We start from the raw sequence: 12,580 nt of genomic DNA, 5'->3' as shown, positions 1-12,580 counted from the left end.
ATTGAATTGAATGTGTGAAAATCAATTAATTTTATTTTATATAGCCCAGAATCACAAATTCAAAGTTTGTCTCAGAGGGCTTTACGATCTGTACACATACGACATCCCTGTCCCAGGACCTTAAATCAGATCTGGAAAAACTCCCCCCAAAAAAACTTTCACAGGGAAGAAGGGAAGAAACCTTCAGGAGAGCAACAGAGGAGGATCCCTCTCTCCGGATGGACAGAAGCAATAGATGTAATGTGTACAGAATGAACAGCATTACAGAGTTACAACACATTCAATGAATATGAAAGAAAGTAGGCACGGACCACGATCCAGATAACCACAATCCATGTAAACAGAAGAAGGAAGCCGGACCCACGAGGCAGGACCCATGGCGAAGGAGGCAGGGCCAATGAGGTAGGAGGCCAGGCCAGGGCCAAGAGGCAGGAGGCAGGAAGCAGGGACGAGGAGACAGGGTGCAGGGCCCAGGAGCCAGACCGGCTCCAGACATAGCCAGGTCCAATGGACCTGACGTTTAGAAGTAGAAACCATTGAAGACAATTGGTCAAGGTTGATGGGAGAAAGGCCATCTAAATATATATCAGAGTTTACAGCTGTTTCTAAGGCTACTCTATTTGAGGATAGAGCAGATATATGTAATTCAGTACTGGTTGAGGGCGGGAGATTATTAATCTTGTCTCTAATAGTTTTAATCTTTTCATTGAAGAAGTTCATGAAGTCATTTCTACTGAGGCTACTACTACAGTGCTTAAGACCATCTCGCCAAACTAAGCAAGATTCTTCTAAATTGGTAGAATGTAATATGCTTTCAAGCTTTCATGATGTTTGCTTTAGTTTGCGGGTCATACCAGGGAGCAAACCTCCTTTGCCTCACCGTCTTTTTCTTCAGTGGGGCTATCGAGTCTAGTGTCATTCTCAGTGAGCCTGTAGCACAATCGACAAGATGATCAATCTGTGACGGACTAAAGTTAGCACAGGAGTCCGCTGTTATATTGAGACGTGATATTGAATCAAATGCAAAAGGAATCACTTCTTTAAATTTAGCTACAGCACTGTCAGTTAGACATCTGGTGTAGAAACTTTTGTTTAACGGCATACACTCCTGTAGTATAAACTCAAAAGTTATTAGGTAATGGTCTGACAAAAGAGGGTTCTGTGGAAAGACTATTAAATGTTCTATGTTAATGCCATATGCAAGAACAAGGTTGAGGGTGTGGTTGAAGCAGTGAGTGGGTTTCTGTACTCTGAAAGAAGCCAATCAAATCTAACAATGAGATAAATGCAGCACTCGGGGTATCATTGTCAACATCCACATGCATATTAACATCTCCTACAATAACAACCGTATCAGTTTTAAGGACTAAACTGTGGGTTTATCACCGTAGGTCTCGTAGTTGCAGCACCGATACTCATCCATACGTTGCAATTATTAAAGTCTGGCAACTGGAGAAATGGAGTCAGAAGTTGATGAAATAATGAAACCATGGCAGTTTGAACATAAGTATTAAACAGCCTTACAATCACCATCCAAGAAATACCCAAAGTAATATTTGCTAAAAATACAGAATGCTAAAAGTAGGCTGTTTTTAATTTGGTGTCCTCACCATTACCAACATTGCTAAACTAAGGTGCCAAAAAACACATTTTGTGGCATATATATGCTCCATATTAAACTCCTGAAATGCACTCTAATGCAATAGTCCTGGGATGAATTTCCACTCTGTGAAAGGTCATTGTTTCCTTATACGTTGAGACAGTTACTCATGTAATGTTTTTTTATTAAAGTGGCTACAGCTAACAAACATGTACATATTTTAAAGCATCTGGGACTCACTGCTGCATTGAAATACATAATATAAATCACAAAAAGTTAGAAAGAAATACATTGTCTGCACCTTGTGGCTTAACCTTATGACCTCGTTATTATTATTGCTAAAACCTTATCAGGAAAAGAGACTCTTCTGTTCAGACAAATCAACAACCCTCCATAGTATTTCAGTATTTGCACTGAGAGTGGTCATAATAGTCTTTGAAATTGTAAAGTAATTATAGTTCATGTTTCAGTAGATGTTAATAGTATTCTTCAAGTCTCTGTAGCACAACACCAAACTTCCACAGATAAACTGTAATGTTAGCAGATGTCAGTGTTTATGTATTTTCGAACCATGACTTTAGTAAAAGTACTAAAACCACTACACTTTATTTAGTGGGGAAATTCTTCTCTGCATTTGACCAATCCTTAGTTATTAAGGAGCAGTGAAGAGCCCAGAGAGCAACTGGGGGTTCAATTCAATTCAGTTTATTTTGTATAGCCCAATATCACAAATTACAAATTTGCCTCAGAGGGCTTTACAATCTGTACACATACGACATCCCTGTCCCAGGACCTCAGATCGGATCAGGAAAAACTCCCCAAAAATAACCTTTGACAGGGAAAAAAGGGAAGAAACCTTCAGGAGAGCAACAGAGGAGGATCCCTCACCCCGGATGGACAGAAGCAATAGATGTCATGTGTACAGAATAAACAGAAATACAGAGTTACATGAACACATTCAATGAATATGACAATGTATGAATGGACCTCCACAATCCATGAAACAGAAGGGCAAACTTGATTCAGCCCTAACTATAAACACTATTAAAGAGGAAAGTCTTAAGTCTACTCTTAAATGAGGTGACTGTGTCGTCGGGGATCGAACCGGATACCTTGTGGTTATGGGATGACCACTCTCCTCGGTGAGCTACAGCCAACCCAAATACTCTGTTGAAAGTACAATTTAAATTTAAAAAATGTTACTTCAGTCAACATATGTAAGTATAATCATGAAAATGTACTTAAAGTATTAAAAGTATAAAAATGTACTGTTATACTATTGTATAAATATTGTATTATATAATGCAGAGATATTTCAGTCTGGACCAAAGTCTGAACAACCTAACAGTCCTGTTCTCAATAACTTAAACAGCCAATCAGAACATGTTATAGCATTAGCACCCTCAAACTACCATTGAGGTTGCAGAGCCTGTGGGAACGTCTTCTTCTTAAAACCGATGGAGCTCATCCTATCATTGTCCTTGTTTGGACCAGCCAAAATGTAGTAAAAAAAAGTCCTCAAAACAAAAGTGTTTTGTCACACGCGTACACACACACACACACACACACGCACACACACACACGCACGCACACACACACACACACGCACACACACTTCATTCATTCACTGCTTTCTTAATGGGAGCCAGCAGGGGGCAGGAGGTACCTTGTGTCTACATTACCTTTACGAACGCCTCGGTAATCTATGCTCAGCAAGTTGTCCAGTTTTCTGATGTAATTAGAGCTGCTTCCGAACAGAAGTTACATATTAATACAGTATGTGTTAAAACATTTTTACAGTAAGTGTATTAATGCAGAGTGATACATCTTAAGTAATATTATAGCGTCATAATAGTATGATGTGAACAACATGTGTCATGCAGCAGCAGACATGTTCAGTATAAACAAGCTCGAAAGGTGATCCGCTGTTCTCCTCCAAACACCTTGCGCTTTATTTTGAAGTACACATCGTTTGTTTTCCGGTCGTATTATGTCGACGTGTTGTTAGCTTGATAGACTAAAACCCTTCGGAGGCTCAGTGGAAGTGCGATTTCTACACGCAATGTCTGCGTCTTTACCCCAAGAAACGGAATTAATTGAGAAACACGAAGAAATGTGAGTCCGTCATCTTTAATCCCGACGAGCACTGAGCCAGTTCTGAACGACGCCAATGTAGTCTGTGACTCTCCTTCCATACAGCTACATAGCTAGCTCGAAGACTTTAGGGGAATGTTCACATGTACTTTACAGATAACTGTGCAGATAAGTTAAGTGGGTATTTCCCCTCTGCTGTCAACGGCTGCCACGTTTGCCAAGAAAGCAATGCGTTGTCAGTTGGATATTAAGTTCCACTTGTTTTCTAAGTGTAAAAACAAGCACAAACCCCTCTACCACCCGAATCACGGGCAAAAAGCATCCACCTCGCTGTGCTCCACAACTGAATATCTCTATATTTCTCTATGTTATGTTAATGATTTTATAGCGCGCTTTCCAGCATTAGCCAGCATTCACACACACATACACACTCTCTCTCTCTCTCTCTCTCTCTCTCTCTCTCTCTCTCTCTCTCTCTCTCACACATACACAACAATTTAGAGCTGAGGACCGGGACACTTTGACATGTAGACTGCAGGAGCAAGGGATTGAACCACTGACCTTATTAGTGGACAACCTCCACCTCCTGAGGTGTGTAATAGTTTGACCATTGGAAATGATCTAGGAAGGCCACTGGCTGTAATAGAAACATCCAGCAGAACTGAACCAGTTCACATTGGAAGGTATCCAGCATCCTTCTGACACGGTTGCTTTCTTTGCTATGTGTGTGTGTGTGCCATCAGTTTAGGCCGGAGAGCCGAGCTGCTGATGCAGATGGAGAGTCTCAGAGAGCAGCTGAAGATCCAGAGGAGGCAGCAGGTGGAGGAATCTGAGGCGGCCTGCCACAGGAACAGCACACTGCTGCAGGTTGTAGGGGTTATTCATACATCCTCCCAAAGTACACACAACTGCTTTAAAGCTCTCCTGTGTGGGGATGTGCAGACTGGGCTTGATTGACACCTTGACTGTGTTTAAAATGTAAAAAAACAATACTTATTGATTAATTAGTCAGTCAACTGAAAATAGTTTAAGCCTTTTATCAACTGAAAACAACAACCTGCATTTAAATGTGACATCACTTGTCAGCGTTGACTCTTTGATTGACATGTTGGTCAAGTAAACAATCAATCAAAAAAATAGAAATTGAAAAATACAATTGTCATTAGTGGCAGCTGCTGTACAGTGTACACCTTCACCCTCATAGTATCGGTGTTTCAGTGTATAAATTGTGTTTTCAGATTCATCTGAAGCCATTGTAAGTGTGTAGAAGTTGTGAATTCATGTGGAAGTTGTCTGAAAGTGGTGGCTGGTTTATTCAGTGCATTCATCTCTAAACCCAGTAACACTGCAGGAACATTTAGATGCATATTGAGTATTGACTAAACTGTAGGGCTAAGATTAGCATAAAGATTAAAGAGTTGGTCGTAAACTGATTGTGCTCTCTGATACTGCAGGATTTACAGAAGATAGAAGTCCGTCTCAGAGGAAGACAACTGCCACGCCCAAACCTGCTGGCTCTGGAGGTAACACGGTTATATTTATGTAGAGGTGGGAAGTGTCACACGTTTGCAAACTGATTCAGTAGCTCCTTGTCATTTAGATAGCAATATTTACTTTTCTTTAATACAGATCACTTATTTGGAATCATAATGTGATGCTGAGTATTTCATATGTGATGCTGAGTAAGTCAATTAGTTTTCCCTGTCTTCTAAGCAATGTCTCTGTTTTACTGAGTCACTTCTGTACTAATGCAGCTAAAAGCTCAGATTGTTTTGAACAGGCTGCTGGTCTACTGTGCCCATGTGCTGGTGGGAAGCTTTGAGAAATCAGCTGCCAAACAGCTTTTCATTCACACTGACGGAAAAACTAATACAGAACCCAAACATTAGTTCTGTAAAGTGAGGGGAGGTCCTGTTTTGTAGCTTTGCACTTATTCATAATTTCTGTAATATTCATTGAATATGTTGTAACGTTGTTCATGTCGTATGTGTACGGATTGTAAAGCCCTCTGAGGCAAATTTGTAATGAGTGATTCTGGGCTCTACAAAATATACTGAATTGAATTGAAATTGAAATGTAGTCCTGATAACTCACTTATGGGTTTTCCAATCTGGCTACAAAAACTACGACGTTAACCCATCCGCATTAATAGCAGACGCTCAAAGCAACTGCTTAGGAAGTCAGGTGACGCAGTAATAAGACTGAAAACAAAACACAGCATGGTAGGACCGGTCAAACAAACACAGGACTTTCACCCAGAAGACATGGTTTTGTTGCCTTAGCCTCAGCAAAGATTTTTGTTTGAACTGCAACTGCAACTGTAACCACGTGTTCACTGCGATCGGAACCAAGCTTCTTACACTCTGGGCTACCCAGTGTTTCAGAAAGGGCTCTGACCAGAGGCGGTTTATAAGAATTGGGCTTTGACGCCACCCGTTTTAATGTTGGCTTTTTGGACTTTGCCATCTTGATTTTTGCAACCAGAAGTGTCACAAGAGGGTGGAGCTAAGTATAACAGAACACTGACTATAACAGTTTTAGGCAACCAAAATGTTACAATTAACATTCTATAAACTGAAAACACACTGTGAATGGATTAAAGTAGATGAAAACACAGACAACTCACAACATCGTGGTTTTGGTTTGTTTTGCATCCCCTGCTTTATGGTCTCTAAATGGATGATCATTTACTAAATGAACATCATGCTGTATTGAAGAAGACTGAAACTAGAGATTGAGACCATAAACTCATGTTTACAATGTTTACTGAGGGAATAAATCAAGAAAGAAGTTGTCATTTTCTCATAGACTTCTATGCAACCAGAGAGCAGTAGAGAGAATGCAGGTTTGGGGCACTTTTCAGACCTGGAGTAAGCGTCTATATTACAAGTTGGGAATGACAATGGGTGGAGACAATATAATGGAGTCACTTCGGTGACTAAGAAGTTTGTGACCTAACATTAGGTGTTTGTTGTTTCTCTGTTATAGACAAGGTACTGGTTGTCTGTGGAAGAATATATCCCAGCCTGGGAGCACTTTCTCCTGGGTAAAGGCCCACACCCTACTCATGCTCTAGGACAGCCACCCAGGAGAGCCAAACAGAAACCCAGCACAGCTAAAGGCCAGGGCCTGCCTCCTCGCCCAAAACCCAGGACTGCTCGATCAGAGCAGTGATGCTGAACGAGCCACTGCAGCCTGAATGACAGAGAGATGACCAAAGGCCTGTGGATTGTCAACAGCATCCTATGACCAGGGTTGGAGGCCATGGTGAACAAGGGTTTCTCTGTGGAATGGATATGGATTCAGTGATACAGTATTTAGAAAAGAGGGGAAGAGAGAGTCAGAAAGAAAGAAGTAAGGTGTATGAACAATGCTGCAGGCTGACGTCTCTGCCAACTCCATGAAATGGGTATCAGAAGGACATGCACCTTCTATTTAAAGGTATCAGTCCACAACAGCCCCTTATATTTAATATGGATTCAAGGATAATTTATTGTCATTATTCAACACAGGGATGCATAACTAATTCAGTTGTAGCCCATTTGTACCACAACAAACACATGACAAACAAAACAACTGTAGTACATTCCTGTAGTGCAGTTTCTTTATATTTGCATCATAAGGAATGTAAACAGTTCTCTGTGAGATTCATATGGTCGACATCTTCACATTAAACACTCAATCAACTTTGACTGTTTGAGCACCAACCATCAGGCACACACAGAGTCCACCTCCTCTCGTCCCACCAGAGTTCTGATCTCTGTCCTGCTCTCCGCCCGTCAAGTGCAGCTCGATCCTGGACCACAATGGATAAAGGTCTTTGTGTAGATGTGGGCTCAATAGCCACCAACGTCCTGCTGCTTTCCTCCATCTTATTTTTCTGTGACCGGACATCAGACAGCTATCAGCATGCTCGGTAGTGGAGTAGCCGCAGGTCCTAGTTGGGTTAGTTTAGCTTTCATCTGCGCTCTTCTCCCTGGGGCAGTTTGGTGGCGTTTGGTCCAGCAGGTCTGGCTGGTCGGTCGGCCGTGGCCCATGATTGTCTCAAAGTCTGCTGTCTGCTTGATTCCCACCCTTCCTTTTCAGATGTCAATGAATGTATTCTGTCATATGCCATTTGGGATGAACAGGGGGAAAAAAACAAATAAATAAATTTATAGTAAAATTCATATACATGTGTCGCCGTTGCAAAGCATAAAGAGGAGCAATGACCCTCAAGCCTCACTGATCCCTTTAGATTTCCACTAAAGTCTTCAAAGAGAACATGCTGTTGTAGCTTCTAATGATTGATTTATTCTGTTCTTTATTCTGAACCCATATCATAGCCTGAAAACAGCCGTTTTGTGTTTGCAGTGCTGTTTCACAACCAGTAGAGGGAGCCAGTGTCATACATATGATACGAAAAGGAAAAGCTGAAGCTTTGGACTCTGTTTGCATGTGCAAGATGAAGAATGATATTTCATGATTCAGTTTATTTTATTTAGCCCAGAATAAAAAAATTACAAATTTGCCTCAGAGGACTTTACAATCTGTACACATAGACATCCCTGTCCCAGGACCTCACATCAGGAAAAACAGAAAAAAAAACCTTTCACGGGAAAAAAAGGGAAGAAACCTTGAGGATAGCAACAGAGGAGGATCCCTCTCCCTGGATGGACAGAAGCAATAGATGTCATGTGTACAGAATCAACAGTGTTACCACAATCCATGTAAACAGAAGGAGGAAGAGAGGGGGGTGAGGGGGGGGGCATCAGCAGGGCCATGGCAGGAGGCAGATTGTGTTGTTCACCACAATACAATTTATCAAGATCTAAGCAAAATGACACAGAGTAATCAAACTGATGTTTAAAGCATTGCTACCAGTTTTTTTCTTCTTTTAATGCTTTATTTGGACAATAGAGATCTGACAATTTGATCATGTGATCAAATATTCCCACTGAGAGACTGATTCCTTCTTTTTATTTTTGCACTATTAGACACTTTTGTATTGATGGAATTAAACAATGCATTGAAGAAGTTTGGCTTATTTTATTGAAATTAACTTCTTTTTTTTTACGTAGTCTTGAATCTATAAATATATTCTGAGTTTTATATAAATATAAAATAATTAAATATTACAATGTCATGTATGGCAGTGGTTTGTCCTCCAGCTGTTTAAGCTCTGTTGGTTATTGGAGGCCTTGGCTTTGTCAGCCACTATTTGTTAAATGAGCCAATATGCATTATGACTGCCTCCATTCATGTCACGGGTCACGACAACAACACATCCCACACTTAACGTGGCTGATGTAACTGAAGGTGGATGTAAAGAACAGACAGAGGAGTAATGAGAGGAACATCTCACCAAATGCAAAGGTACCTGCTTGTTCACTGCCAGGGTGGATGAAGACACCCCCCTCTCTCTCTACAACCCCCTCTCTTTCTCTTTAACCCCTAATTGTCGTGATCAGACCTGCGCTGGGCTGACACGGAGTGGCGGCTTGACAAATGCAATCATCCGGAGAGCCGGGGTTGAAGTGGCTGGTGGTTGGCAGCTGCCCCGGCTCCTCAGCTGGGGCCCCAGTGCTGCAGGCCCTCGGGGGTCAACAGCCAGAGGCCACTGCTGACTGACTGACTGGACCAGTCGGGACTGGTAGGGGCTGGGTGGTGGGCTGCTGGTTTAGTGAAGGGGCAGGACAGAGCTGTGAGGTCAAGGCCAGGATTCAAGGAAACTGGATAGTTGGGGGGGAGGTATTAAGGCTGTGTGTCCGATCACGGGTGACAGGATTGGATGGTGAGAGGGGAGGGCAGGGGGGGGGAGACGCGATGTAGCAAATTATCTAAAAGGGTTTTGAAGAGCACGATCTGGAGCCCTTCCAAATGACTAGCCCGGCATAATGTATTCTAATGGCCGAGGCCCCCGAGGCTGCTGGAGCCCGGTTGCCCCTGTTGTCAGTGACCAGACCTCGTTTCATCCTGCCAGCCAGCGACGACAACATTGAACCCCACAGACGGCTGCCCGGCTCTCCTCCAGCCTGCTCCGTCCCTGGTGGCGTGAATCAGGAGCCATGTGATTATGCAACGCGGTTCGGCTATTGAGAGCCTACTGAGAGCCCTGACAGATAATTGGCTGAGCCCAGAGCCGCGCAAATGGTTAAGTGTTGACTCCAGTTGATTGGATAATGGGTAATTGCACGCTGCATTTCATTCAGTGATATGTTGCGGGTGTAGCAGGGGCAAGTGAAGGGGAGGGAAAGAATGAAGGAGGGAAAATATTTGGGCGAGCTGCGTTTTTTGCAGCCGGTTATTTCACACTTGGGGTCTGTTGCATTTGTTTGGATCTCGAGCCCGGAGAGATCACAGATTTGTATCAACTGCTGATACCATTTAAATTGCAAATGACTGTTGAATTCTATTGTTAAAGAGTATCATTTTCTCTCCTTCGGATTTCACAGATCCGAGCGGCCGCTGAGCATCGTGCCTGGTGGCGCTGTTTGAGTCTTCCCTTTGACCCTGTGTGCGCCTGCAAGTACAAAGCCTGTCCTTTGATCATGGGATGTCACCTCTACTTAAGAGGCCGGGCTGCCAGCTCTTTGTCTCCTCCGTCACAGAGGCCTCTACAATTGTCATGTTACCTTACATTAAATAGAAGGCTTCATGTTGTACACTAAAAGGAAGCAACACTGGCCTTAAGGTAGCCGGGCTTGGCTCACCGTGGTCTGCACAAGTGTAACATTTCCTCTTTAGCTTTCTGGAGTTAATGTGAGAATTCTTCCTTTTACTGGACTTGAATATACTTGAGCTGCAATATTGCTCTTAGAGAATCCCAGTGTGTGTGGGGGGTTCTCACTGAATTCCACTTCAGTCGCTGTATCGATTGTGCTTCGACGGATGTCTTTCTGCGGTCGCCTGGTAGAGTCAGAGTGTGCGGTGCTATTCATATTGACTGGCGGATTAAGTGGGCTGCTGAAAGGACACGTACAAATTTTGTGTTTGTGTTCTTGCGCCTTTTGTTGATATCGATTGTGCCTTGGCATGTATTCCCACATGGCACCGGCGCGTTGTGTTTGATTCTTAATGAAGGCCTTTATCACACTCTAATCAGTTTACCATCACACACACCAGTCAAAGCAAACACTTTCTTACTTGACAAAAAGCACACGGGTAATCACTCATCTGATTGGGTTTTGACTGCTGCAGTGCCACTGTAAAAACATCTTTAACTTTGGATTGAAGTTCCATTCATACATTGTCATATTTATGTAATGTGTTCATGTAACTCTGTAATGCTGTTCATTCTGTACACATGACATCTATTGCATCTGTCCATCTGGGGAGAGGGATCCTCCTCTGTTGCTCTCCTGAAGGTTTCTTCCCTTTTTTTCCCTGTAAAAGGTTATTTCTTGGGAGTTTTTCCTGATCCGATGTGAGGTGCTGGGACAGGGATGTCGTATGTGTACAGATTGTAAAGCCCTCTGAGGCAAATTTGTAATTTATGATATTGGGCTATACAAAATAAACTGAATTGAAAATTGAATTGAATTGAACTTTTACGGCAAAGAGGAGGGGCATCTTTTCACACCTGGTCTAATATATCACACACATCAGGGACTATTCAGGAAGTACTGTGACTTTAATAGAAACATGGTCATAATCCCAATGTCCCCTTAAACCGTAAACCCTGAACCCTCTGGGATTTAACTCACGTCTTTTTGTAAATCGTTGAGTGTGAGAGGCTGCAAATGGTATAAATATCATAGACATCATGTAAGAAGTGGACGTAGTCACCTCAACTGTAGTTTTGAAGCCTTGAGTTTGTCATTTTGGTCGTCCCCATCTTCGTTATGCAACCAGACTGACATGAGAGGGTGGAGCTAAGTACAACTGAATGCTGAATAAAACATTTTTAGGCGACCACACAGGTTCCTATTAACTTTAATTAACTGAAAACACACTGTGAAAGGTTTAAAGTTATGATATGAAAACACAGAAAGCTCGCCATGGTAGAGACCTGTTAATCACCTTGTAGCCCCACCCTAAAGCATCCCCTGCTTTATGGTCTATTTGATTCAAAATGGACCATAATTTACTAAATGAACATCATACTGTATTGAAAAAGACGTGCAACTAGAGATTGAGATCATACACTCATGTTTACAATGCTTATTTACTGAGGGATTAAATCAAGAATGAATATCATAGACCTCTATACGACCAGAGGAGTCGGCCCCTGATTGTGAGTAGAGAGAATGCAGATTGAAGGTACTTCCAAATTGGCTTCACTTTTCAGAATTGGAGGTTGTCGCCTGATACATTTGCTGCTTTAGCTTTTCAATGATAGTAATAGTGAATAAAGACCTACTCGTCTTTACAGGAACCGTGTTGAACCGTGTTGTTCCAGCAGCAAATGTCTTCTCTCTGGATCTCCAGGTGATGTGGTGGTTCACTTTTACACTGTGATCTGTAGCTTTAGCTTCTGTCTTTATCTGTTCAACCTGTTAACACTACTGAACCAGTGTGACATCCTGGATGTATCATTCAAACACACATTGTAAACCTTCTGTTTGCATCTGTGGTTTAACTCGTTCATTTTCTAGAAATTAGATGACAATTCATCAGTAAGTGCAGTTAGTGACAGTGCGGGCTACATTGTAGCTTGACAGATCCGTTTTTAGGAGAACAAAAAGGAACTATCTATGTATTAGATATGATTAAAAGATAGTAGAAAGTACATAACAAAATGAGCAATATATAAAATAATAGGAAAAGATAAATGTTTTCTTTTGATACATATCTAAGATCTTGGGGGTTTTGTTCTGGACTGTACTCCATGTATCTAAAGTTAATTAATAATGTATAAAAAGAAACACTTACATTTACACTTTACTTTACACATTGTAAATTGAA

General features: G+C 41.9%; 1 protein-coding gene across 3 annotated transcripts; it reads left to right on the top strand.

Annotated features, from left to right (window-relative positions):
* Positions 1-3,585: 3,585 nt before the first annotated feature.
* Positions 3,586-7,944, top strand: c5h3orf14 (chromosome 5 C3orf14 homolog). Of its 3 annotated transcripts, none has more exons than XM_034532834.1 (4): positions 3,586-3,715; positions 4,438-4,561; positions 5,149-5,217; positions 6,683-7,940. In XM_034532834.1, exons 1-4 carry the CDS (start codon positions 3,663-3,665, stop codon positions 6,866-6,868), a joined length of 432 nt encoding a protein of 143 aa, XP_034388725.1. In that variant the 5' UTR covers positions 3,586-3,662; the 3' UTR covers positions 6,869-7,940. The 3 variants fall into 3 exon arrangements, with proteins under 3 accessions (XP_034388725.1, XP_034388726.1, XP_034388727.1); XM_034532835.1 differs by having other exon boundaries at positions 3,603-3,715; positions 4,443-4,561; positions 6,683-7,943; XM_034532836.1 differs by lacking the exon at positions 3,586-3,715 and adding an exon at positions 4,199-4,285 and having other exon boundaries at positions 4,443-4,561; positions 6,683-7,944.
* Positions 7,945-12,580: the final 4,636 nt, after the last annotated feature.

This window comes from Cyclopterus lumpus, chromosome 5 (genome assembly GCF_009769545.1).
Source record: "Cyclopterus lumpus isolate fCycLum1 chromosome 5, fCycLum1.pri, whole genome shotgun sequence".
NCBI classification, from domain to species: Eukaryota; Metazoa; Chordata; class Actinopteri; order Perciformes; family Cyclopteridae; genus Cyclopterus; species Cyclopterus lumpus.
Note: the sequence above shows the minus strand (reverse complement) of the source record. Positions and strands in the feature narration are given on the sequence as shown.

Bases quoted from the DNA above. Each gene is read 5' to 3' on its own strand.
- c5h3orf14 (XM_034532834.1), top strand. From the start codon at position 3,663: ATGTCTGCGTCTTTACCCCAAGAAACGGAATTAATTGAGAAACACGAA. The intron at 4,562-5,148 runs GTTGTAGGGGTT...CTGATACTGCAG, and splicing joins GGAACAGCACACTGCTGCAG to GATTTACAGAAGATAGAAGT. The intron at 5,218-6,682 runs GTAACACGGTTA...TCTCTGTTATAG, and splicing joins CAAACCTGCTGGCTCTGGAG to ACAAGGTACTGGTTGTCTGT.